The sequence below is a fragment of the Aspergillus niger genome, assembly GCF_000002855.4.
Source record: "Aspergillus niger supercontig An08".
NCBI lineage: Eukaryota > Fungi > Ascomycota > Eurotiomycetes > Eurotiales > Aspergillaceae > Aspergillus > Aspergillus niger.
In genome coordinates this window covers 1591011-1617282 of record NT_166524.1, presented here as the reverse complement: position 1 = coordinate 1617282, position 26272 = coordinate 1591011, and the positions used below count along the sequence as shown (strand labels likewise).

Below are 26272 nucleotides of genomic sequence, written 5' to 3'. Positions count from 1 at the left end.
CCGGTCCATTTGGGGATCTCTTCTGCGGTCTAACTTGACTTCGCGGCCTGGAGCACTGTGGGCCTCTGACAACCCACCTAGCAACACCACCCCCCGACCGTGTGCGTGTGTCTGTTCCGCGATGCTTAATGATTTCCTGTTCCGTCTCCATGAGCCATATGCGAAAAACGCGCCTTAGTTCGCGGACAGTTCGATGCCTCCCGTTCCCCTTCAGCGAAGACCTTTGTCCCATGAAGACCCGGCGCTTACTGACGAAGGTATGCTCGGTCGCATCTACTAATTCTCCCTCCCCACTCCTTTATAGTCGTGTTTACTGGTTGCTAATTGCTGGTTGCTTATTGTTGAATATAGATGTCGGCCTCCTCTACCAAGTCATTACCCGTGCGGAGAGGGATCCAGAAGTCGAGCGACTCCCGTACCGTGTGCTATTCAAGGCCTACGACGAGGTTATTGCCGAACATGGCGTCGATGCGGATCCAGGCTATGCCTGTATGCGCTTCTTGCTCAAAATGGGAAGCAAACATGCCGTAGGAGAGTCGCTCTTCGACAAATTCGAGAACCTGCTTGAACGGATGGGCATCGTCATTGAGTTTGGCGGCGAGGATGATACCTATGACGAGACGTACCCGGACAGTGTACCCTCCATCGAAAGCAGGCCTAGGCGGAGGATACGCGACTCCCGGGAGGACTCAACGCAGCCGCAGCCGCAAAATAAACCACAGACACCTCTACGAAGGCGAGCGTCCTTCAATTCCATGTACGATGTTGGCGACGATCCCACTCAAAGGAGCTTCATCAATCGTCCAAGCTCACGGTCGTCCATGTCGCGATTACAAGTCGGAAAGCCCGAGTATCCGTTTGCGAAACCGTCGCCATCCCCGAAGCGTGCGGTGGGCCCTCGAGAAGCGGAGTCACCCGACAGGACTCAATTGATGGCACAGTTTATTGACGTGGGTCGCCGGCTCATGAGCCGGATGGACTTTCTGGCTGTGCAATCCTCGTCTGCTCAGCCTCCGGCGGCTGATGAGAAGCCTCTTCCCAATGGACTGTATGCTCGGTCTGCCGTCGACCGCGATCGCTCAGAAAGAATAGCGGAAGCCTCACGAGCTCGGCGCTCAAAAACGTCCTCAAATGGCTCCGATGAAGAGGGGGGACAATCATCTTCAGTGTCCTCCAGTGACGACAGCATCAGTCATCTCGAACGGCCAGAATTGCCACCGGAAATGCTATATAGGCCATCACTTTCGGATCTGCTGCGAGATGCATCGACCTTCAATATGTACCGCCAACGGGCCATCAACCGTCGACTTCTTACACAGTGGGTTAAGAGGGCGATACAAGCCAGACAAAGCCATCATAATATGGAAATAGTCGCCGTGAATCGAGACCGAAATACCTTGCTTCGGCAAGCATTCCAAACGTGGCATACTATCATTCGCGACAGACGTCAGGAAGAGCGGACGGAGAGATTCTTCAAGCATCTGGAAGAGCGCGCGGGACGGGCTCGGGATCTCTATCTCCTCACCAAGGCATTCTCTCACTGGGCGCAACTTACTGCAGAGGAACTTGCACGGACATCTGCAGCTCGGCGCCGCATTCTTAGCGTCAAGTATTTCCATGCATGGCGCGAGATCACTGCAGTCAATGAGATGAAAGCCCAGCGCTTTGCTCTGCGAAAGCCTTTTGCTGCCTGGCTGAAAAGGACCAAGGAGGTCAAACAGGCGGAAGAGAAGGCGGTTGTCATTAGTAGTGAGAAGTCGAAACACACATTCTATTGGCAGTGGTTCTGGAGTTTCTGCGAACAGCGCGCCCCTCAATGGTACGACTATTGCCTCAAGAGACGCTCTCTGTTGTACTGGTTGCGCAAGTTTCGAACCAACAGAGAGTGCATTCATGAGATTGATGTCCGGAATAAGCAAAATGCTGTGGGATCCGTAATGCAACTATGGCATGAAAGGACTCAGGGTGTTATTGCGAGGGAGCAACAAGTAGCATCGATGGAGCGCCGGAAGGTTCTGGAGGAGAAGTTGATAGAATGGAGAGCTCAAGCTCATTTAGCCCCGGTTGCTAACCGTGTTACAAAAATGATTGACACACATATCCTTCAAGCGGCGTACTCACAGTGGGTACACCGCGCTCAAATGCTGAAGCAAGCACGGGAGATGGATCGGCAACGGATCATACGCAATGCGTGGACAACGTGGAACGACCAGCTTCGCTGTCAGGCTCTATATGCACGAATTGAGGAACGAATCAAGCTCGAAGCGATGTACAAATGGATTTTAGCAGAGAGGTACCGTCTCATGCAGCGCATTAGGGAGCAGCGCATCAAGCAGGAAGTATTCTCAGTCTTTGTGACTAACGTCCGGAGGACCTATGCCGAATTGCTTGACCGTGCGGAGGTATTCGAGGAGCAACGAAACGAAGATTTGCTCCGATCCAAGTTGGAACGCTGGCGGGATCAGCTATCGTTGCAACGCGAGAGGGAGATAGTTGCCTCTGAGTTTTACGCACCACGCTTAGCGCAGGAATCGCTTGTGGCCTGGCGTTCGAAGTATCTGCATGTGGTCAAGATACAGGGATGGGCTGACAACGCCAGGTACTACTTCTTGGCCACCAAGTTCACCAAAAAATGGCGTGTCGCGACGGTTGAATCTGCCAAGAAGCGTCGCCAACAAGCGTATATCCAGACTCGGAGGAAGATCAAGATCAATCTGGCATCGAAAGCTTTATCACATTGGCACTCCAGGTCCCTACATATGGCAGGTTTGGAACAGCAAGCTCGGCAGTTCTCACGACAACACTGCTTGACAATGGCATCCGAGCTTGTACCCCGGTGGCAAGAGAAAGCCTTCAATCGCCTCCAGGATTGCGATGCGGCCGATGATCACTATGCGCGCCAGATTGTGGGCGAACAATTGACGCGCTGGGTCGAGGCCTTGCTTGTGTATCAGCGCCAGGAGCAACAAGCAAACAACGTGAATCGGGAGCATGTCCTCGGCCAAGCCAATATCCAGCTGCGGAAGCTCAGCTTCCGTGTTTTCCAAGTCAAGAGCTTCTCCGAGACTGCAGACGCGATGAAGGAGCGAAACCTAAGGAAACACTGTCGAAGCATGTTCCGCAGCTGGCTGGACAAAGCACGAGTGAAGTTCGAGTCGCGGGATCTACCAGGGCCTCTTATAAGTCCAACGAGAAACTATAATGGAGCGACAACCTTCGAAGCCGAGCCGAACCGACGCATTTTCGATCCCTGGTATCAAACCACGACTCCCTTCAAAACCAACGACCTAGCTGTGGCTGCGAACAGTCAAATTCAACTGGCCTCGACTACGCCGCTGGCGACACCCAACTTCCTCACGTCGCCGTCGAAACGAGCCGCCAGGGCGCGGGCTATGGCGCAGGTTTCCACTACTCCGGCGACTCCCTCATACACTCCATTTGCCAGTCGACTATTGCGCGCCGGTGCTGTACTGCCTCGAACTGACTCGACTAGACGCCGTACTGGGCGAGCGAGTGCCCTGGGCACTAGCGTCCGGTTTGTGGATGAGGAACCGGGGTCTCCTTCCGATGGTAGAAGATCCTCTGGCCGACGGACGTGAGACCCGAAACTCTTCCGGGTTATACTTGTATAGGACTTTATGTACATCTTTGTTCTGGTTCCCCTTTTTTTTTGCTCTTTTGGGTTTTTGGATGGGGCAGCTTTTTTGGGGCGAAGGTTATGATAGATACCCATTTTGCATGGCAGGTACTGTGTGGATTAGCTTTGTCGGCTTGGATGATTGAACAATATACACCTTATGTTGGTTGAGACGTCTGAAAACATAATTTGAGTAAAATATCAATTGGATAATGATCCTCAAACCCATCTTCACCCCTATCACTCTACGACCCTGCAAAGACTCAAGTTCCCATGTAACCGCCGATCAACACACTCCCAATAAATCTAGTTTGGAGAGCTCGAGGGCTAGGATTGCTTTTTGTTCTTTTTCTTTTCTGCGATGGGATTGAATTCCATGTTTGGTTGGTTGGTGATTGGGGTTATAGGGGGGGAATGGGATGTGAGGCAGTTGAAGGGAAGATAGTCCGCTTTTTCATGTTCAAACAATTAGATAGAGGGGAGTATTGAGTCGTGGCTATGAATAACTACTGAAATTTAGGGAAAAGCTGAATTAGAGTAATATAAGGACAGCCAAGTACATAGTATACTTGCTTGTGATCATATCCAGCAAGGGGCGGATCTCTATCTCTGTCTAGAGATATCGAGTCCCACTGAATGATAAGTAGTAGTATATCACCACACCCGCTCTATCAATGCACAGCCCTACAATGAATGGGAATAGTATGTAGCTGTATCAAGACCAACTGAGAGACTGGCATAAGCAACTTTACTTGACTGCTCCAGGAGCTCGCATTATCAATTGTTTAGATGAGTTATTGCTTTACAAGGTGCGACAAAAAGCATCAGCGATGATATATACCTGGATTGGAAGTGCCGGAAGAAGTTGGTCAACTGTATCCATATGCTATTGAACCATGGCTAATCAGGATTGCAGTTAATTGCTAGTTCATTAGAAAGATCCCTGCTTACTTTGCAGCATTCTGGATCTCCGCAAGCCTAATTAGCGAGGTTAATCTAAATCTGATTCCCGGGGGGGATAACTTGTTCCTGAATGAACTGATTGGGCCAGATGGGAATTGTTGCTCAGAAGCGACAATGTGACAAAGCACCATATAATCGTATGTCTGTCTGAATATCGGAATCACTCAGAAGTAAGAAGAGGATGATAGCGCAGAAACTCCGAGGCTATCCGGACAATCAGTAGCCGTAGTCAAGGTTGATGATGATGATGAGTCTGGGCGGTGTGGATCACGGGGCCGACGATCGCAGTGCTCTTGCATCTTCGAGGTGAGCTGTCCCCTCCACCCGCATACAGCTCTATACTCTTTCTTTCTGGCAAACCCCGTCACATTGCTTAGTCTTCAAGCCACTCTCTGCTCCTGTAACAGCGCACTGGCAATGGTGTAGCGCCATCGCGAGCGCATCCCCGCGCATCCACGTATTCTAGCTCAAACCACCACCGCCTCCATGCGAGCGGTACTGCCGGGGAGGCCCCCAACGAAGCTCCAGGCTTACAGCACCGCGCTGTGGGATGGTCTTCGCATTGTGGTAAGCTCTCTGCACGAACCTCTCCAGCTCCCCTGGTGTTCCATAAGCGTCCATGTGGCTGATTCGGCGCTTTCTGCGCACTCTCTTTACAGGTGTACATTTCCGGCCATGCACTGGTTATCCTCGGCGGTCCGCACAAGCTCCTACAAACCATCTATGTCGATGATACCGAAGCCCTGGAGGCTGTCACCATAGATGAACTCTCCGGAAAGATTGCTGTATGCGGCGGACCCGACGTATTTATCTATCAACCGTATGGCATCCAGCATGAAACCTTGAAGGTCCGTGGTCAATGAGATGGAGGAATGCAAGCTACACAGGGAGCGCATGCTGATGGATTTATGGGGTAGTGGTCTCTAGTCCAAACCTTTCGCAGCGAAGATGACGATGAGCCTATTCGTACCCTGTCCTGGGGTTCCTCTGAGGAGCTGCTTCTCGGCAACTCTCACCTCACTCTCTGGTTCTTGAACGATACCCCGCGCCAAGTTTGGAAGCAGAAGCTGGCTTCTCCGGTTAAATTCGCGCGCTTCTCACCCGATGCAACTCTCCTTGTCACCACTGGACATTACGACCGCATGGCTAAAGTATGGCGCCGACTCGCATTCGGGACGGACATTCGCTTCGAGGTGTCATATCTTCCCCACCCTACAGTCATTACCGGGATTCATTGGCGAAGACCGTACCATCGAGAGCAGTCCATGGACAACGTCTTCTATACCGTATGCGCCGACAATAAGATTCGGGTGTGGGCGACCGTGGATCACCATGCCCCGACCGCCTTGCAACTATGGGCGCAAATTGATATGGCCGCTTCTGTTCAGCCGAGGCATGCGACCGACAAGAGCGATCCGACCCGCCGATATGGCTTCATCGTGGACAGCCGGGACTTTTGCATGGCTACCGAGCGAGCTGTGCAGAGAAGTACGGGAAACAAGGACAATCACACTCTGGAGCATATCATCGAAGTGGCGAATAAGAGCCCCGAGGTCTGTGTCGTGATCGATGGCCAAGGGCATATGTCAGCCTGGGCTTTGGAAGATGTTGGGTCCAAGGTCAAATCCGAAATGCACATGTTCAATATTCTACATGTGGAAGGCCTTGATTTCGCATTTATGCCCGGTGTATCCCCGGAAGAAGACTATGCGCAGCTGCATGCATTCCAGGGTGCAGAACCGGGCGACTCCATCAGCATTTTAGTCCATCACTTTGACGGCCGGATTGAGTGGTTCGATTCCCCGGTAGATGTGCTTTTTGACCCTGCACCGCGCAAGAACCGGGTATCCATGAAGGCGTCGTGGACTGGACACAACGGACCCATAAAGAAGATCGTTCGTAATGCCATTGGTCACACGCTTGCCTCGCGCACGGATGACAACAAGGCGTTGATTTGGAGGCAAAAGCAGCGAGAGAGTGGTACGGCGCTTCTTCGCCAGAGCGAGCTGTTCTCTGACGAGCATATACATCGCAGTTGCGTGCTAGAAGACGGCGACTTTCTGGTTAATCTCCATCACAACGGCATCTCCTTTTGGGATATCCGTCCCTTCCACGCCAAAAAGCTGGCTGCCACAACATTCCAATTATCGAGCAAACCGCTCTGCGTCTTGCCCATTCCTACGGCGGAGCAGAACGGGGTGGTCTACGTAGCAACTATTGGAGCGAGCATGGATGGAATTGCTTGGGAATTTCGACTGCCGACCTCTAAGCAAACCAATGGAACTGCCAATGGTACCCAGTGCCAGCTGCGGAAGTTCTGTACCTTCCATCTAGGATTGGACGAGGACATAGCGTACATCTTGCCCGTCGACCCAGCCGGCCGCAAAGCCGAAATGCCCGGCTTCTTTGACCTCTTCTCGCCGGATATAGCGCTTTCATATACCAAGACTGGCATTGTCCGCACCTGGACGGCCAAGATCGACAGAGAGAAGAGCCGCGTTGAATGGCTCTTGACTTCGACCGTCGAGACGGGCATTAAGAACCCGTCCCTTGCTAGCGGGAGCTCCATCAAGAAAGCAGCGCTTGTGGATGAAGACCGCGGGCATTTGACGATATGGGATATGAATGATGCACAGCTGGAGTATGAAGAGCATTTCTCACAAGGCGACATCATCCGTGACTTAGATTGGACGTCAACGCCGGACATGCAGTCTATCCTAGCGGTTGGGTTTCCCCACAAAGTCATTCTGTTGTCCCAGCTCCGATACGACTACCTTGACTCGCGCCCGTCGTGGACGCAGATCCGCGAAATCTGGATCCGCGACCTTACTCCTCATCCGATCGGCGATTCTTGCTGGCTTAGCAATGGCTGTCTCGCCATTGGGGCTGGAAATCAACTCTTCGTATACGGAAACGAAATCGAAAGTTCTGATCATCTCGTATCTCAGTTACGCATACCAGTTCGCGGATCTTCTACAGTCGATCTCTTCGAGGTGGTGAGCCGGCTGAATGGACCGCTGCCCGTTTTCCACCCGCAATTCCTGGCGCAGTGCATTCTGAGCGGCAAAAACAACCTAGTACACGCTGTTCTGCTAAAACTTCATCGTATACTCAAGTTCTACACCGAGGGTGATGATATCGATGGCTTCTTGGACATGCCCTTGGAAAGCTTCTACCTTGAACATGATGTAAGGGCCTAAATGACAGCCACACAATTACGCAGCTAACCTTTCAGACGCCTCAACGAGCCACTTCCAAAGGGATGGATTCCTCGTATGCAGATCTATCTATGGATGAAGAGTCGACAGTAGTAAATGAGGATACGGCCCTGGTACTCAACGAGAATCTGGCACGATTTACCCTGCCCCAGCTATCCAGCCAAGAGCAATTCCGCTTGGTGGACACGATCGAGTGTGTTGCAACCGTGGAGAAGCATCGCCGCTCGATGGATGACAATGCTGCACGATATCTTCTCTTCTTCCGACAGCATATGCTGCGCCGGAGCCAAGGGGTAGCGAACAAAGATACGGTTTCCTGGCGAGAAATTGTCTGGGCGTTCCATAGCGGCAGTCAGGACATCTTAGTCGACCTTGCATCAAGACAATTTGGTGGCAAGATGACATGGAAAGCGGCCAGGGAGAGTGGGATGTTCATGTGGTTGTCGAATCCTACTGCTGTGGTAAGGGAATGTATCTCTGGGTAGTGATCAGACTGTGCTAACAATGTCAGCGGGCACAATTGGAAGTCGTTGCTCGGAACGAGTATACTAAATCGGAAGAGAAGAACCCCATCGACTGTTCGTTGTACTATATCGCCCTGAGGAAGAAAAACGTCCTTCAGGGTCTCTGGCGGATGGCGCATTGGCATCGTGAACAAGGTGCAACACAACGGCTGCTTGCCAACAATTTTCAGGAAGAGCGGTGGAAAACGTCGGCATTGAAGAACGCATATGCTCTGCTTGGAAAGCGAAGATTCGGTGCGTATTGTAGAACTGAGCCCAGAACTTGGACTAACACAGTGTAGAATATGCTGCCACCTTCTTCCTTCTGGCAGACCATTTGCGTGACGCCGCTTTTGTGTGCCTGAATCAGGTCGGCGACTTACAGCTTGCCATCGCCATCACCCGTGCGTACGAGGGAGATGACGGTCCAGTGTTGAAGGAAATCCTGGAAGAAAGAGTGCTGCCCGAGGCTGCTACTGATGGAAACCGGTGGATGGCATCATGGGCTTTTTGGATGCTGGGTCGTCGTGGAATGGCAGTCCGATCGCTGATTGTGAGTATCACATTTGCTGTGGAAAGCTGTATACTAATGCCATGTCTAGTCGCCGGTTGAGTCACTTATCCCAGAGACGCCCGCGTCTCCAGGAACTCCAGGGATGATACCACTGCAAGCCAAGTCGTATCTATCGAACGACCCTGCATTGGTTGTCCTTTACAAGCAACTCCGTGAGAAGACACTGCAGACCCTGAAAGGAGCATCCAAAGTATCCGCGCAGTCCGAGTGGAGTTTCGTCATCCGCAATGCGCGTCTGTACGACCGCATGGGGTGTGATCTCTTGGCTTTAGATCTGGTACGCCACTGGGAGTTCCTGGGAGGGCCTCCTTCACCCCAACCGACCAAGGAGAGGCCACTCGATTTGCATGACGGGGTGGACTATCGCAAGATGCTGCGGCGACGAAGCAGTCTGGTTGTTGCGGACCTGCCGATTCGCGAGGATTTGAAGCAGAGTATCCAAGCTGCGGCAGCGCCGAAACCGAAGCCGCCTCCGACAACGTTCCAGGAGCCGGACGCCAACTCGTTGCTTGACAGCTTTGGCTTTTAGCCTGGCTGATTGTAGTTAATTTCTGAACGACTTGTTGTATTATTATTGCGGACCAAAGGTTAGGTGTGCATACATTGACTGCTTGCTACTTGATATTCCTTGGCGCATAAGCAAGTCTTCAGCATGTATATCGTTCAATTCATTTTGTAATTGCTAATAACAATCAACCAAGCATAACAGACATTTTATCATCCTCATAAGACATAATCCCATATAATCCATATTTAATCAGTAGATCGAGAACCTCCCCCTCTTCCTCCGGGGCATCAACTTCCACGACACCGTCTGGTTCAGCGGAGCATGCACCAAAGAACTAGTAGACGTGCCATTAATGCTCGTGCCATTACTCTTCTCCGCAACTGCTGCTGCTGCTGAATTCATCGCAGCATGCAATGAAGGACTGGGCGACGTGGTGCTGTTCACTGCACTCGTCGTCCCATTCAGCCCAACACCAGGGGAAGAGCTGACCATGCCACCATGCGTAACAGTTCCCACTTTATCTTCCTCTTCCTTATCCTGCTGCTGTGTAGCATCAGCACTCTCATCTTCACCCTGGTTGACCCCATGAACATCCCCATCCCCATCCCCAGAACCAGAACCAGGAGAGCCGGAAGCCTCCTCACACTCCAACAACACCCACACATTCCCATTCCCATCCCCATCCCCACTACCACCACGACGATACCTCCCCCGCACAGGACGACGACGAGGATGCACCGCACACTCACTCCCCACCCATCTCCCAAACTCCCCCGCATGCACCGTCTGCGCAAGGAACGGCTCATCCACGCACCCGGGCTGTTCATGCATGGTCACATTACAGTGTTGGGGTATCCCTCCTTTCTCATTGATATCCTTGTCGCTGTTGTTATCCTCGCCATTAGGAGCCGGAGATATGAATGGCTCGATCTGGGCGTCGAAGGATACATGCGTGGATGTTATGGGGATAGGGTGGCATGTTCCTTCGTGGAGTTGGAGAACGGGTGTGTGATGGTGTGTGTGGGCGCGGGGAGATAGTGCTGGTGGACAGGTATCGTGGAAAGCTGGGTGGATGTTGGCGATGGTGGAGGCTGCTGTTGCTGTTGTGGAGAGGAGGGAAATGGTGGTGAGGAAGAGGTGGTGGCGCATTGTTGGGTTTATTTTTTTCTGTTTGTTTGGAATTCGGTTTTTTTGGTTTCTTGTTGAGTTGAGGAGAAATTGGGCTTAGTTTGATAGGTTCGTAGTATAAGGGGGGTGGGTTTGAATGTAGTTGTTGGCTTGATTGAATTGGAGGTTACTGATGAAGAATACTATACTGTATGCATTTCGAGCTGTCCACAGCCTTACTTATATCTCCTTCTTGCTGCTTTTCCCAGCCGCTGATTTACACGTCTACGCATGTCTACGCGCGAAGAATACAAGAGCCAAGCACGAGTATGCATGTAAATGGGAGGGAGTAATTGGCGTCGGGAGTGGCTAGCATTCAGCATTCCTGGGCGTGGATGTGGACATGTCATTGCCTGTTGTGGATGGCTGGATGTTGTATCCGCATTCCTGAGACAATCTACCAGTCTGTGATTGGAGTTTGGTGATGATCTACCGATCGCACTGAATTTAGTCCATTGGTAGATAGAGAGTGGTTGTTTGTTTGTTGTGCTATGGTTACACATGTGGTCTGGAATTGAAATCCATAGTAGTACTCGGTAGCGTTTGATGGTGATACTACAATGGGCGGAAGTTTTAATATGTTCAGTCTCTTGCGCATAAAAATTCGAAGTTCAGATCTGAGATTAAAGTTATAATTTTCTAGACTACATTGGTTATAGCCCCGGTCAGTCGTGGCAACCTCCGCTTCATCGCACAATCAACCCGTACACGCTCAGCTCATGGCTATTCGCTCGGTTTGACTAACCTACAAACCAAGACCAAGCCCGCCGAGTATGTTGCCGCCGCCATTGTTCTCAGTATCGTTAGGGTCCTTGGCGAGATCTTCGGCAGGGTTGTGCGATTCCACTTTCTTCAGGTCATCCGCGTTACCGTCACCCCCATCACACAGTAGCCTGACGTAGACGTATTTGTCGAACGGGTCATCCGGGATGCAGCCGCTCTCGGCATCCTCCTCTCCCGGGTAGAAGGGAACCACTGCGTTGGGGACGCCAATGCACTGGTCATTCGCATAGACACCCAGACCATGGCAGCGCTCAGAGGTATCTTTGGTGACGTCTTGAAGGCTCACCGAGTAGGCATCGATTGACAGGCTGTGCGAGATCTTGGCCTTTTCGCAAGTATCTTCGGTGACGTACGTGGTTTCGGCATCTCCAATAAGCTTGTCATTGGCGGGAGCGCCAGGGTCGCAATCTTCGTGGGACTTCACTGTGACTTGGGCCACGCCATAGCCGTATACGGCTGGGGTCAGGCAGAGGGCCGAGGCGACGAGGAGCTGGTATCAATTAGCCATGGTGTGGGTGTATGGATGAGCGATACTTACGCTGGAGAAATGCATGGCGAAGAATAAGCGGTTTGGTGGATGCAAGAGGTTGCGGATGACGGGATGCAAGAACAAGAACAATTACTTCCAGAGGATCAAGCCATGATTTATATCACGGACGGAGAAAGGAACCGCAGCTCCTGGGTCTGTTGCTTTTCTGACTTTCCTTGATGTTCATTGTTGTGGAATGTAATGGGGGTTCGTGGGCGCGTCGGAATGGATCGTCCACATCACAAAGGATAGGGCCTGGGGCCCCGGCGGACTAGAAGGCGCGGAGAAAGCTCCCACACGAGAACCCTTTAGACTTGGTTTTTGTGGAATATTAAATGCCTTCCTTGCCTGAATTGTAGCTGGCGCTGCCCAGGAGGTCTGTGAAGGGATGGCAAGGACTGTTCGGCACGCAGGGGTGGATGCCGATTCTCCTACCATCCCAGCATCCGTCAACCCTGTTAGTGTCTTGGCCACGTCAAAATCAGCTTACCTCAGATTCGGAGAGACAAGGGGCAAGAGGCTCAGGAGGGCCCAAGGTAGAGGTAATTATACCTTGCCCTAAGTCGACCCTCCTCATCGCGACCAGAAGTCTTTAACTCTCTCTGGCTGCAAACCCGTCGGCTTAACGTGTCAAAACCACCCAGATACAGGAGACACCACATAAATTGGTGCAGATAAACCCGAAGTAGGGATGATCGTATCAGCGGCGCATGGCTGGCGGCCTGACACACAAGGTGCATGAACGAGCGCGGGGTTGCGACGCGATTATTGTAAGCCCGGACATCGCCTACTGTGTAGTTGCACCGGCGCCACCAACGCTAGTTTCTCGGTGATCGGAAGGAAAGCAAGCGGTAGTAAGCTATGGCCAGGTGGACTCGGTCTGGTCGCTGATCGACATGTCGAGTGGCCCATACGCAGCTGTGAATGCAGTGACAGTCCCGGCTCTTCCGATAATCCCGTCAGAATCAAGAGCAACGCCTCGAGGCTCTCCAGCAGATTGCCAAGGGAGTAGCTCTCATGTGTCTCTGCTTAGCAGACTTGGCTTGTGACAGCAATCCCCTTCTTGAGCTGCATCTCCGGATCCATGGCACAAGAGGCCTGTCAAGTGTGATGCGTCGACTTATCGTCTCTGTCAGCCACATTGACTCTGTTGCGGGGGCTTAAATGCAATGATCCGAGCTACATAAAACGTGCTGCCTATTGGCACTCAGATAAACCTTCCGAGCTGCGTGGTGGAGACAAGACGGCAGAGTCAAAGGCCCCCATTGGCCGTGTTAACTACCACGTATGAGTGACAGTCGGACCGGGATGCTGCATGCTGCAGTCTCACTATAGTATAAAGGGCAGATGGCTGTCATCTTCGACTTGAAATTGTCGACACGCTCAGAATATTCCGACTCTCCCCGTCTCGCTTCCATCGTCGCCCATCATGACTGTCTCAATCGAATCTACAACCGATGTGCAAGTCTTCCCCGTCCGTCCCTCAGCTGCTACTACTGACCCAGATGCAGTCTCATCATTGGCGCGGGCCCATCAGGTCTGACTATTGCTTATTGGATGGCGCAGTATGGCATAAACGCTCGCATCATCGACAAGCGTAGCACGAAACTCTTTCGAGGTCATGCAGATGGCCTGAGAGGCCGAACGCTCGAACTCATCGATAGTATGGGGTTTGTCCACCGGATCTTGCAAGAAGGGTACCATGGAGCAGGTCTTAGGTATTGGGTAGGTCGTCTGATGACCTTTAAGTCGGACCGGTAATTAATGATGTACACTAGAGACCAGACGGAAAGGGGGGTTTGAAGCGGGCCGGAGAGCTGCGAAGCACAATCTGGAATTCCTCGCCCTATCGCATGGCCTTATTGTCCCAGGGCCGCATCGAACGATTCTTTCTCGATGTTATCCGGGATGCTTCCAGTATCGACGTAGAAAGAGGTGTCATAGGAGAGTCACTGAGCTATGATGAGAGCCTTGAGAACGATCCCCAGGCGTACCCCATCACGATCAAGTTGAGGACTCTAAGTGAGGAAGAAGCAACTCCAATCCCCAACCCGGGTATTACCCCCTACAAACCAGCCCGGGATGACCTGGAGGATCTGGTTCCAAAACGCAAGCACGATGTTGGGACGATCGAGACGGTTCGGGCCAAGTATCTCATTGGCTGCGATGGGGCGCACAGCTGGACAAGGAAACAGTTGAATATCCCCTTCGAGGGATCCCACACAGATCATATATGGTAGCCTACCATACCGTGCTTTGATAGTCCGTAGCTAACATGCATGCTCTAGGGGTGTTATGGATGTGGTCCCAATCACGGATTTCCGTAAGTTCAAAACCTGGGATGGAAAGAAAGACCTCTAATGTCATACCACAGCGGACATCCGCTGGCCATCTTCGATTGACAGTCCGCACGGGCATCTGCTTGTCATCACGAGAGAAGGCAATACAGTGCGCTTTTATGTCCCTTTGCAAGAAGAAGATGAGATAACGCCCTCATTCGATCGGTCGGCGGTGACTTTGGACATGCTCTGCGAAAGAGTGAAAAGCATCATGTCTCCCTTCTATTTCGACTTCAAAGTCTGCCACTGGTGGGCTGCATATCAGGTATACACAAACTCTCGCTTTTTCGGTAGGAAGCTTACTGATGATCGGTTAATGCAAATTATAGGTCGGTCGGAGACTCGCACCCGCCGTTAATAAAGGACGTATGTATCTCGTCGGTGATGCCGTCCATACCCACAGCCCCAAGATTGGGCTGGGAATGAACATGAGCATTCAGGACGGCTTTAACCTCGGTTGGAAACTTGCGCTGGCCGTGAAGGAGATGGCGTCTCCTTCCATTCTCGATACCTACAAGTCCGAGCGTCATCAGCTCGCCAAGATGCTCCTTGAGTTCGACCAGAAATGGGCTGCGTTTTTCCTGAAGCAGAAGAAAAAGCAGCAGCAGCTTGGACTTGAGGCTCCTCCGGAAGCAAACCCAGAAGACATCCAGGCCATGCAGGATGTTTTCAGCGAAAATGAGCTGTTCGCGGAGGGCCATGTATCATTCTACAAGGCAAGCCCCATAGTACACAAAGGCAGTACAACAGTGGCCCGACACTTGACAGCAGGAGAAAGGTTTCCCGTGGCACTCATTCGCAAGCAAGCAGATGGTCAGCCATGGTGGACTTCACGGCTCCTGAAGAGCGATGGTCGTTTTCGGATTTTGCTTCTGGTCGGAGACTGCCGACTGGAAGATCAGAAAAGCCGCATATTGGCTCTCAATAATGGGCTATTGGAGCTTCAGAAACGCTTCACGCCCCCCAAGCAAAAGCTCGACTCTGTCATCGAAGTCAAGGCAGTCCACAGTGCTCCGGTGGATGACGTTGAACTGAGTGACTTCCCCCCGATTTTGCGCCAGTTCGACGACACCACTGGCTGGGACTACACAAAGGTCTGGAGTGACAGTGAGTGCTTCTGGGACGAACAGTGCAAAGGCAACGCATATGAGATTTGGGGGGTGGACAGGTCAAGGGGTGCCATGGTTGCTTTACGACCCGATCAATATATCGGATGGATTGGAGAGCTCGACGACGTGGCCGGCGTGACCACATACTTTGAAGGTTTCCTTCGCGAGCCTCGGCCGGAAGCGGTGCTGTAGCCTTCCGGCTCGCTATGGAGCAGTCGGAATGATTTGTCTTTTGAGATAACCAGTGTGGGTTAGCCAGAGTCCTACATTAGAGTTTCATGTAGAAAGAGAGATTGATAATTAGATAAACTTGCCTCTTGCCTGGTCACGTCTCGAAAGTAATGGAGTAATTGCGGGGGATGTTCGGCTGAGATCCGAGCGGATGTCTTGAGCTGCTTATCGCTTGGAGTTGCAGTGGGTCGCTGTCAATGGCAAGGCGCGCAGTCTGTACACAACAGCGGACCGACATATAACTTGTTGCTGGTCCCAATAAATTTCTTGACTGGCCTGCCTTTCTCTCCAGTCCCCCGCGAAAACTACAAATCATCATGGCACCTCCCTCGTCTCCTACTGACCACCACATCGTGGCTCTGCAGGGCGATTTTATCAGAATCCCCAAGTTCGAACTACCCGCTCCTTATACTCACACCACAAAAGTCTACGGGCTGACATCGCTCTCCGAACTTCATGAACGGATACACGATGCCTCTATCTTAGTTCTATCGGCGCTGCGAATCGATGCAGAGGCACTGTCTCCCGAGGTGACACCATACCTGAAACTGATCGTGATAGTCGCCGCAGGCAGCGACTGCGTGGATCTCGAAGCATGCAGAAAGAGGGGCATTACTGTGAGCAACTGTCCCGCAGCAAACACCGAGGCTGTTTCCGAGCATGCAATTGGACTATACTTCTCTGTACGCCGTAGAGTCCTGCGCGCGCACACATTGACCCGCGCGGGCGAATGGACCCGGAAAAAGACCCTCGTCTTCGATTGTGTGAATCACGACGGAACGCAACCCCTGACCTGCCAGGAGGAGGTGGCCGGAATTATCGGAAATGGCGCTGTCGGTACGTGCTTCCGGCGATCCATGGTTTATAATTCGCTTGAATCCGAGCCTGACTGACTCAAATTCGGGGAAGCGGATCGCCCAATTAGCCCGTGGGCTGGGAATGAAGGTCATTATCGCAGGCCGCAAAGCACTCGGTGATGGTAGCACACCGACTCATGCTGGTGACGGTGAAGAGAGAGTTTCTTTCGCCGAAGTGATTAAGCGGAGCACGGTGATTTTCATTGCAGTTCCCCTTGCTCCTTCGACGCGGAATCTGCTATCAGCTACAGAATTCGAAGCCATGTCGCCTCATGCGGTCTTGGTCAATGTCTCGAGGGGAGGAGTGGTGGATGAAGTGGCACTTGTCCGAGCATTGCAGGAGAACCGCATCACCGGTGCTGCAACCGATGTGTTCGAAAAAGAACCTGCCGGACCGGAAAACTGTGCTCTGCTGGGTGAAGGGACCGAGGATCTGAACCTGGTTCTTACACCTCATATTGCATGGGCCACGCAGAAGACGTTGATCAACTATGAGCGGAAATTGAAGGAGACCGTCGAGAAGTGGATGGTGGGGGAATTCATGAATGTAGTGACATGACTTAGGATTTTTCAATTTGGTAAATAGATAGATACCATGAATAACCATTTCGTTTACATAATGAAAGGCATCAAGCATCACTAAATCGAGTTGATGGTGATTCTCTCTTTGTTTTGTTGCTTCTTATCGCAGGCTGAGTCAGCTGCTATCGTGCCTGCAAATGATGGCGAATCCTCAACTAATCATCGGATGAGCTGCGATGCTTCTCCATCGCGCTATCGATCGCTCCAGCAATCAGTTCCCCAGCCATCCTCGCGGCCTTTTTATCTCCCCGCTTTCCTCTCCGTCCCTTGCGTGATGGCTCGTTGACCCGCCTTTCCCTTCCTTCAGTGACAGGAGAGCCGTCCTCTCGTGCTGGCTCGACTAACCTGAATCGCGACGGCATCCGATGAACTACCAATCCATCACCATGGCAGGCAATGCCTCCAACAGCGACCATCCGGAGGATGGAGCAGTCCGAGATGGCTCTCCGCTAACATCCTCGGTCGACTTTGGTGACCGGTCAGCCTACGCCGATGATGCCCGCTCCTCCGCAACCTCCCCGCAAAGCTTCACCACGCGCTCCCTGCTCGTCGGCCTTCTTATCGGCGCTCTCATCACCTTCTCCAATACATACTTTGGATTGCAGACAGGATGGATCAGCACTATGGCCATGCCATCTGCCCTAATCGGCTTCTCCGTCTTCAAGGTCTTTTCCAAATACCTGTCGTATCCGTTTACACCCATCGAGAACGTCCTCATACAAACAGTAGCAGGAGCGGTGGGGACCATGCCGCTGGGCTGTGGGTTTGTCGGGGTCATCCCGGCATTGGAATTTCTGATCAAAGATGGCGAAGATGGCCCATCGGGGGATGGTGGTACCGGGGAAGGCGGACCTCTGAAGCTGAACTTTTGGAAGCTCGTTCTCTGGAGCTTGGGTGTCTGTCTGTTTGGCGTCGTGTTCGCTGTTCCGCTCAGGAAGGAGGTGATCGTTCGGGAAAAGTTGAAGTTCCCGAGTGGAACAGCCTCAGCGCTGATGCTGAGGGTGCTGCACGGAAGTGGTCAGGGCGACGAGAAGTCGAAGAAGCGAGTGGATGACGTCGAGGGTGTCATACGGCGTGAGGAGAGATCCTACGCATCGACTTTGGCGCATGAACCCGAGGAAACCGGCGTTTTGCTGAGAAATGCTAGCTCTGGCGATGAGAATAGTGTCCAAGAGGACTGGAGATCCAAGATGCGTCTCCTGGTGGGCGCCTTCGCGGTGTCCGGCATTTATGTAGGGCTCGTTGTCTGGGAACATTGGGACTCTAACTGACAACATGGCCAGACCCTTTTCTCCTATTTCGTCCCCCAAGTCCGTGATATTCCTATCCTGGGACTTTATCTCGCCAAAAACTGGCTCTGGACCCTTAATCCGTCTCCCGCATATGTTGGCCAGGGCATTATCATGGGACCTTCGACCTGTATGCATATGCTCTTCGGTGCGTTCTTGGGCTGGGGTATTCTTTCGCCGCTTGCAAAGGCCCGCGGATGGGCCCCGGGGCCTGTGGACAGCTGGGAAGATGGAAGTAAGGCTTGGATCGTCTGGATCTCACTGGCCATTATGCTTGCCGACTCCCTTGTCAGTCTTGGCTGGCTGGTCGTGAGGCCTCTTATACCCCGTGCTTCGCATATGAAAGACAAGCTCCTCCACAGCCGCGCTGGACGGCGGGTTCTATCTGGAGGCTCGACATCTTCCAATCATCACTCGTACATCTCCTATTCTGCCCTGAGTCCCATCACGGAGGAGTCTTCTGTGCCGAGCCATCCCGTCCCTTCCATCGGGAGACACAGCGCAATTGACGAGGCGGATGAAGATGCGCCTCCATCCCAGCTGATTTCTAACCGGACAGTCATCATCCTCCTCCCACTTACTTTGATCCTTAACGTTGTCTGCATGCACTTCGTATTCGGCGACATAATGTCTCCACTGCTTTCCAGCCTCGCCACCCTGCTGGCGGTCCTCCTTTCCATCATGGGCGTCCGCGCCCTTGGCGAAACAGACTTGAACCCCGTCTCCGGAATCAGCAAACTCACCCAGTTGCTCTTCTCCCTGGCTACTCCTGCCTCTCATTTTTCCCGCCGTACCGCCTTGGTCACCAACCTCCTCGCCGGCGCCGTATCCGAGTCCGGTGCCCTGCAAGCCGGAGACATGATGCAGGATCTTAAAACCGGACATCTCCTTGGTGCCAGCCCCAAGGCCCAATTCTACGGCCAAATGATCGGCAGTCTTGTTGGCGCCGTGCTTTCCACCGCCGTCTACAAAATGTACGTCAGCGTATACGAAGTCCCCGGTCCGATGTTCCAAACTCCCACCGCATACGTCTGGATCTTCACGGCCCGCCTAGTCACCGGCCAAGGCCTCCCTCCAATGGCATGGCAAGCGTCCCTTGTCGCCGGAATCATCTTCGTAGCCGTCACCATCCTCCGCATTGTCGCCTCATCCCCAATCGCCAACGGCGGCCGCAGAGATGTCACCGCCCCCTGGAAGGATTTTATTCCCGGCGGCATTGCCGTAGCGGTGGGAATTTTCAACGTTCCATCCTTCACTTTAGCCCGTGCCATCGGCGGCTTGATTGCCTGGTGGTGGGCCCGGGGACATTCTAACAAAGTCGCCGCCGGCGGGCCGGACCCGAGCACCGACGACATTCAAACAAATTTGTCCGACTCATGGACGGCTGATGGCCGTGCGGGATCCTCATCCGGATTTCATCATCATCAACCACAACAACACAGTCAGGCGGTCGCGAAGGAGGCGGATTCCGCCTCTTCATCTGTTGTGGTCCTTGCCTCGGGATTGATTCTTGGCGAGGGCATCATTAGTATTGTAAACTTGCTTCTGGCAAGTGGCGGGGTTCCGCATCTTTGATAGCGGAAAGAACAGAGCAGAGTTGGTGGGTACATAGAGTACTTTTGTTAGTTGCTGGGCTGTTTGTATCTATCTTGTTTGTTTTGATACTGGGTGGAGATGAGGTGGATGATAGAATCTAGAAGTCTAGATAAATAAAAGCGGACTGACTATGAGGATTAGGGGTGTTGATGTCAGGCGAACTACGTCGCCATTATGAGCTGACTGTTCAAATCAGTTGTCTGATCCAAAAACTACAGAAGGAGCATATTTCATGATTTAAAGGCTGTATTTATTCTTGATTGATGGTCTAAACACTATGTAGCAATGTATAACCCATATTGAGCACACATTAATCGCAAGACTTGAAAGCGCCCAAAACAGTGAATAGCTCAGTGTCCTGCCGACTTCGTGCCTTTCTTCACCTAGTATCAGTTGTCCGTAAGTGTCCCGCAGAAGAAAGTCAAGAGAAAGGCCAGGCTCAGAGACGGTTAATTTACATGTTTGTTTGTGCATAGTGGTGAGAAAGGAAAGCAGGAGGTATCAAGGCAAATAGAAAAGTAACAAGTGGTATAAGAGTCATTCACATGAAGTAAAAGTAAAGATAGACGAAGAAGATAAAGTATCCAGACACATAGTCCCGTATGCTTCGATTATGAAATCAGAGCGTGTGGAAAGAAAAGAATTATGAGGGAACGCGTGACCGAAAGCGTTGGCAGTCCTTTTGAATTGAAAGGCAAACCAGTTAAAAAGCGTTCGTCGCAGACGCATACAGAGTTTATCGTGGCAGGTTCGTCCGCCCAGCGGCGTTAAGTTGACACTCATGGCATATGATGGTATCTCTCATGCTTGACATTAAGACGACCCATTACTCATGGCTATTTTCGGGGGCGACTGTCTCAATGGTTGCCGAAGCTGGTGCAGCGTTGACTGATGGATGCAGAGATGCTAGATGCATGGAAGTTGGTCCGAGCGGAGTTCCGAGAGGACTCGGTCCGGCTAGCCCTGCCATTCGAGCGTTCGGTCCAGCCACACCTCCTGTGCTGTTGCTGCGCATCCGTTGGTTGACTGGCATGCGGGGACCTTGCATTTCCGGGGGTCCGTAAGGCCCAGGACTCAAAGACCTAGGAACCATTGGACCGGGACCGGGAGAGAAAGATCTCGGAGGTTGTGGGAAATGTGCCGGAGACATAGGACGCTGAGGATAGGGCTGCGACTGCGGAGGACCAGCGTAACCGGGGTGAGCAGGAGGCATGGGGCGCGCCGGCGACATTGGACGTGCCGGCGACATGGGGCGAGCCGGTGACATGGGGCGAGCCGGTGACATGGGGCGAGCCGGTGACATGGGGCGAGCCGGTGACATGGGGCGAGCCGGTGACATGGGGCGAGCCGGTGACATGGGGCGAGCCGGTGACATGGGGCGAGCCGGTGACATTGGACGACCTTCCTGAGGGTAAAAGCGCGGAGTCGGCATCATGGTTCCAGCCGGCATGGGACTGTTAGGGCCCATCATTGGCGGTCCTCGCGGTCCAGGGGCTGCACCCGGGGGCGGGCCCATCCGGGGCATCAAAGGACGCGAGGAAAGACATGAGCGGGGGACGACACCTTGCTGAGAGCGGTCCATACGGATACATAGAGCCCATCCATCATCGTACTCGTGCAGTAGTCTGACAAGATCACCGGCATGTAGCTCCAGTTCATCGGCCATTGAAGGAGCGAAATCCAAGTGCACGCGATGCACATTGGATGAGGCAGGAGCAGGAGCAGGAGCAGAAACGGGAACTGGAACTGGAACAGGGACGGGTTCAGCCGATGCAGTTGATTGAACAGGAGAGACGGCAGGAGCAGCTGAAGCTGGGGCCGCATTGGCATCTGAAGGACCATCTGGACCAGGATTGGTCGAACTGGATTCAGAGACACTAGATACGGAACTTTCAGGGCGGCTAGGCAGATCCTTATCTGACGCGCTGGAGGCTGCAACCGCGGCCACAGCAGCACCAGCTACAACACCAGTCACAGCGATTCCGGTTGCCGTGGCTGTTTCTGAAGCGAGATCAGCAGCCGCAGGTTCTTCTGGGACAGGGCCAAGCTGAGTAACGGAACCGTGTGATGTAGACGGCGGCGAGACCTCCGAAGGGTGATTGAATGGATTGACAGGATCAGTGAAGGGATCTGCGCTGGCGGTACTTGATTGTGGTGTGTGAACCGGTGAGGGATTTCCAGTCAGGTTCCGTGTACCAGCCGCACCTGAGGCAGCAGCTGCACCTGAAGCAGCGACTGCACCTGAGGCGACAGCAGCGTCGGCAGCAACCGTAGAGGGACTTGCAGCACCAGCACCAGCACTGAATTCTGATGCAAATGGCGCAAACTGTGTGACTGGACGGACTTGGAGCTGAGGTGGATCCAGAGAACTCATCGGCTCAGTCTTCGGAGGTGGTGGTGGTGGCGCGACAGGATCTGAGCCCCAGAACTTTTCATCTTCGGCTACTTCCTTTTGGATTTTCTGTTCCTGTTTCTTCTTCCGTACCCAGAGAAGGACGAGGCCTGCAACCAAGCCAACCGCCAATATCACACCGATAGCAATGCCGGCTTTCGCACCTCCAGAGAGCCCTCCTGATCCCGAAACTGCGGTTGCAGATGCCGACGCAGAAGACCCAGTGACATCGGAACTCTCCAGTCCAGCCTTGCCTTGGGAGGATACCGAGGATGATTCCAAAGATGTAGCAGACGAAGTACTGGTCTGAAAGGTGGTCTTATTTGCCGAAGAATTTTCCTCTTTGCTCGCACTTTGGGTCTCTTTGGTCGCCTCGGTTGTCGTTGGCTGGGGTGCCGTCGTGATTTCGGTCTCAGCAGTCTTCGTGGCGGTAGCATGAGTCTCTGCTTTTGTCTTTGTCGCTGCTGCCTCAGTGGCCCCGGTCGTCTCGGTCTCTTGTGCTGTCGAGGACGACTTCGATCCTTTGACAGGAGCGCCGATACCAACAGCTGTGTTTTTGCTGCTTTCTGAGGACGTCTTGCTCCCCGTGACATAGCCGCCGATTGGGCCATCGAAATCCGCACTCATAGTCACATAGACCACCGTCACCGCATCATTTTCCGGGCTTCTGCCCTTCAAACGGGGCACGCGGTCACGGTGCGCGTGTGCATGCACCATGATTGAGATAGTTTAGGGCTGTGGCGCCTTGTATGTTGCAATTAGTTGGGCCTCTAGTAGTAAGCTAGAGTTGAACCAAGTGTGACGGAAATATGATCGTAGCCCGCGTACTTGTGCCAGTATCCACACAGAGAGTGCAGAAGATGGGCAGGTATATGTCAACGCAGACTCGATGTCAAAGAGTGTCTGTGAGTAGTTTCACTGGCATCAAAGAACGGATACAAGTTGATATGATACGTGACACAGATCGCTATACTTTTTCTTTTCTCTGACACCACAATGAGATTAGCTAGTCGCGTAGTGGCGTGAAAGGGGCGCAAGCGCGTTAAAGAATGTGGGAGGGAAAAGAATGGAAGTCTGAGAATCCCCAGATATAGTTCAAAAATGGCTGGGCCACATCCGATCTAGATCGGTCAAAACGAAAGACAGCGAGCTTCCAGGCCGCGAAGGTCAAAAGGAAGGACAAGAGGCACGAAGGAAGGGAGAGAAAAGGATGGATATGAGAGTGAGCACGCCCAAGCGTGGGCTTGCGAGAAGTGAAGGTGGTGAACCAACTAAAAAGAGAGAGTGAAGGGGACCCAAAGACGAGAGTAAGAGAGCATCGCTGCCAAATACGGGCAAATTACCATCTTACGGGAACCACAGTTAAACGAAATGAGGTCAAAGCATAAAAGAGGGGCTCTCCGCCAATCATAACAGCGTATCAGCCCGTATGCCCTGGTCCGCGCTAACCTGCTGAGGCGGGGATCACGGGGTTTGTCCCGCTCACCCTCAGGCACTTCATCCCTCTGATTCGTTTTCTTCTGATACGGTTCCTGGTTTTCTGACCGTCACACGAGAAATCACGAAGTTGCCGAACCTCCCGCTCTTTTCCCCCCAAACTCTCTCCTGCACAACTGCATCACAGGCAGAGAGAATTCTATACTGAGTGGGCCGAACCCCTCGATCATCATTTCTTCCCCCGACGCCCGAACCAGTACATTGTTGAAGTGATTCACACAGGGGATACACAGTGTCATTAATGTACACTCACTGAGATAAATGCTAACTGCTCAGTCTTTCTATGACATGTAAATAAGTAGCTGATCCAAGTCTACTGGAATCAATCTCTCTGGTACCTCTCTCTCGACTAACTAACTACTCAACGACATCAATCTCATGACTAACCTCCTTAGTGGAAATGCAAAGTTTTCGAAACTGAATGGATTTTGATCCAGCGCCGTTGCATTAAACGAGATCTTCACTTTCTCATTCATTGGGTGGTCCCTGAGCCACTGCTCATTAATTAGCCAAGCCCCTTCTTGAACTCCGGTCCTTCCTAGCGTTACCCACATCCACCCTCACCACGGCTCCTCCTGGCAAATGACAACCATCCAATGGCTGTGATAGTGGGGTGTCACGTTATTTTGTAGGTAGGTTCCCTCCGAGAGTCCGACCCTTGTGCGTGGTCGACAAATGGAAATGCCTTCCGCTGTTGAACATCTCGCCGACACTGGTTAGATAGCTGTGGTGCAACACCACACCACGTTCGTGCAGCCTCGCGAGCCATAACCTAAACAAAGCATGCCTGCCCTTGCATGCGTCAAATATCTGGGATCAGATCCTAACTCCGATACACTATTCTCATACATAGTCTCAACTCTGTTTCCTCTTCCAAATTCTTTCTTTCTTTTTTTAGGTCTACACCGTCATCTGATTATTTCCCCCAGGGCTTACAGAACAATCGTGCCCCGTCAAATTTGGTTTGAAATCATTCCCAGGATTCGACCGGCGCTCCTCCGTTCGGTTCCGGCCTAGCAAACACGCTAGCCAGCTGTCTGGTTATCAGCCCACAACAATAATGCTCCCGCCTTCAGGAGTCCCCAGGCTCTTTGGCCTTACTACCGAGGCTAATGCCTGATGGGCGTTGGCAGCTCCATAGCTGTAGCTACAAGGTCTGCAGCACTTCAGTCTGTCGGGGTGCTGAAACGCCCAACCAGGTCTAAAGTGGGCACTAATGGGGCAGCCTGCGAACGCTCAAGAGACGCCCGTAAAGCTATGTAGATCGCATTTTTGCTGTGGTGTCGTCATGTGAAGGATCATCGCAGTACCCGTCCCCTTCAATAAGGGGTTTGAAAAAAGGGCATTGAAGGTCTAGGAACTCGAGAAATAAGGATGCTCCAAGGCCTGTTGCTCTTGTAAGAGATAGCTCGTCCAATCCGTCAGTTGGTCTTATCGTCTTCACTTACCTCTTTTGCGGACAGCCGCTGACCGCTCTCATAGCGCACCAGTTCGCTGACAAGGCCGCGGGCTTTGGTAGAAGCCCCCCTAAGGATCTCGTCCCATTGTTTGCCAGGGTACTTGTAGAATTCCACCTTCCCCCAGTCTGGGAGACACTGCGTCTCCTATGATTCCCTTCAATCAGCATGACATTCTGGTATGAGGTCGAGAGGTGGGGGAGGTTCGATTGCATACAGGCCAGGTCTTTTCATCCGGGGTCCCCAGGGTCGTAAAGATTGACTGGATCAATGAGAGGTCACTTCCAACAGGTCCCGAGTCGAATAACTGTGTGTGCCCAACAGCCACCGCTTCGGCAACAACACAACCGGCTGCCCAAAGATCAAGAGCAGTTCCATATCCCTTGAACCCAAATAGGATCTCAGGGGGGCGGTAACAGGTGGTTCCAACATCTGTGATTTTTTGATCCGCGGGCTCAGATCCCATACTTCCTTCCTTCCATGTAATACCAAAGTCTGCGAGGTAGGCCGGTCCCTCAGGAGAGTCAAGCAGTATATTGGAAGGCTTGATGTCTCGGTGTATGATTCCCAGCTCGTGAATATGTGCTAATGCGCTGAACAAGTCCCGCAGATGAGACCTGGTCTGCGCCGCAGTCAATGCATCTCGTCGAAGTAGTTGCTCCAAGTCATATTTCATGAAGGGAAATACGAGAATCAATCGCCCTTCGTCTAGGCTGACAGTTTCCAGCAAGGGCACTACGCGAGGACTAGCCGCCTCGCGAAGCAGTTGAACCTCACGTTTGGCATCATGTGGTGGGGTTAACAGATGAGGTATAGTGACCTTGACAGCCACTAAGCTACCGTCCGTATTCTTGGACTTATAGATCATGGAATGGAGGCCATCGAAGTGATGGAGGCATGACTGATACGGGCCGATGGTTTGGCCCCCCTCCCAGTGGTCCGTGTCACTGTCGTTCTGAGGTTGGTCTGGGCTGCCGATGATGGGAGCAACCGATCCCGACGACTCTGCTTTGTCAATGGCATCCTGACATAGCCGGTCAT

General features: G+C 52.5%; 9 protein-coding genes across 9 annotated transcripts; 5 read left to right on the top strand and 4 right to left on the bottom strand.

Moving 5' to 3' along the window:
• Positions 1-193: 193 nt before the first annotated feature.
• On the top strand, positions 194-3599 carry An08g06760 (uncharacterized protein; the record flags this gene model as incomplete). The annotated part of the gene is made up of 2 exons (XM_001392754.1): positions 194-257; positions 352-3599. 2 exons carry the CDS (start codon positions 194-196, stop codon positions 3597-3599), a joined length of 3312 nt encoding a protein of 1103 aa, XP_001392791.1.
• Positions 3600-5086: 1487 nt separating this feature from the next.
• An08g06750 (uncharacterized protein) lies at positions 5087-9424 on the top strand (the record flags this gene model as incomplete). Its single annotated transcript, XM_059749149.1, has 8 exons — positions 5087-5167; positions 5260-5448; positions 5518-6039; positions 6085-7788; positions 7824-8279; positions 8330-8576; positions 8624-8874; positions 8924-9424. 8 exons carry the CDS (start codon positions 5087-5089, stop codon positions 9422-9424), a joined length of 3951 nt encoding a protein of 1316 aa, XP_059604119.1.
• A 228-nt stretch (positions 9425-9652) lies between these two features.
• An08g06740 (uncharacterized protein) lies at positions 9653-10552 on the bottom strand (the record flags this gene model as incomplete). Its single annotated transcript, XM_001392752.1, has 1 exon — positions 9653-10552. The coding sequence occupies one exon, from the start codon at positions 10550-10552 to the stop codon at positions 9653-9655; it is 900 nt and encodes a 299-aa protein (XP_001392789.1).
• A 415-nt stretch (positions 10553-10967) lies between these two features.
• On the bottom strand, positions 10968-11906 carry An08g06730 (uncharacterized protein; the record flags this gene model as incomplete). Its single annotated transcript, XM_001392751.3, has 3 exons — positions 10968-11187; positions 11320-11843; positions 11892-11906. 3 exons carry the CDS (start codon positions 11904-11906, stop codon positions 10968-10970), a joined length of 759 nt encoding a protein of 252 aa, XP_001392788.3.
• Positions 11907-13229: 1323 nt separating this feature from the next.
• On the top strand, positions 13230-15522 carry An08g06720 (uncharacterized protein; the record flags this gene model as incomplete). The annotated part of the gene is made up of 6 exons (XM_059749148.1): positions 13230-13255; positions 13394-13607; positions 13661-14118; positions 14171-14205; positions 14257-14486; positions 14551-15522. The coding sequence occupies 6 exons, from the start codon at positions 13230-13232 to the stop codon at positions 15520-15522; spliced, it is 1935 nt and encodes a 644-aa protein (XP_059604118.1).
• Positions 15523-15878: 356 nt separating this feature from the next.
• On the top strand, positions 15879-16977 carry An08g06710 (uncharacterized protein; the record flags this gene model as incomplete). Its single annotated transcript, XM_059749147.1, has 2 exons — positions 15879-16398; positions 16520-16977. 2 exons carry the CDS (start codon positions 15879-15881, stop codon positions 16975-16977), a joined length of 978 nt encoding a protein of 325 aa, XP_059604117.1.
• A 409-nt stretch (positions 16978-17386) lies between these two features.
• An08g06700 (uncharacterized protein) lies at positions 17387-19864 on the top strand (the record flags this gene model as incomplete). Its single annotated transcript, XM_059749146.1, is given in 2 exon segments — positions 17387-19606; positions 19751-19864. Coding segments are annotated over 2 exon segments (2334 nt in total).
• Positions 19865-20711: 847 nt separating this feature from the next.
• An08g06690 (uncharacterized protein) lies at positions 20712-22994 on the bottom strand (the record flags this gene model as incomplete). The annotated part of the gene is made up of 1 exon (XM_059749145.1): positions 20712-22994. The coding sequence occupies one exon, from the start codon at positions 22992-22994 to the stop codon at positions 20712-20714; it is 2283 nt and encodes a 760-aa protein (XP_059604115.1).
• A 1852-nt stretch (positions 22995-24846) lies between these two features.
• On the bottom strand, positions 24847-26272 carry An08g06680 (uncharacterized protein; the record flags this gene model as incomplete). The annotated part of the gene is made up of 4 exons (XM_059749144.1): positions 24847-24921; positions 25223-25378; positions 25449-26132; positions 26261-26272. The coding sequence occupies 4 exons, from the start codon at positions 26270-26272 to the stop codon at positions 24847-24849; spliced, it is 927 nt and encodes a 308-aa protein (XP_059604114.1).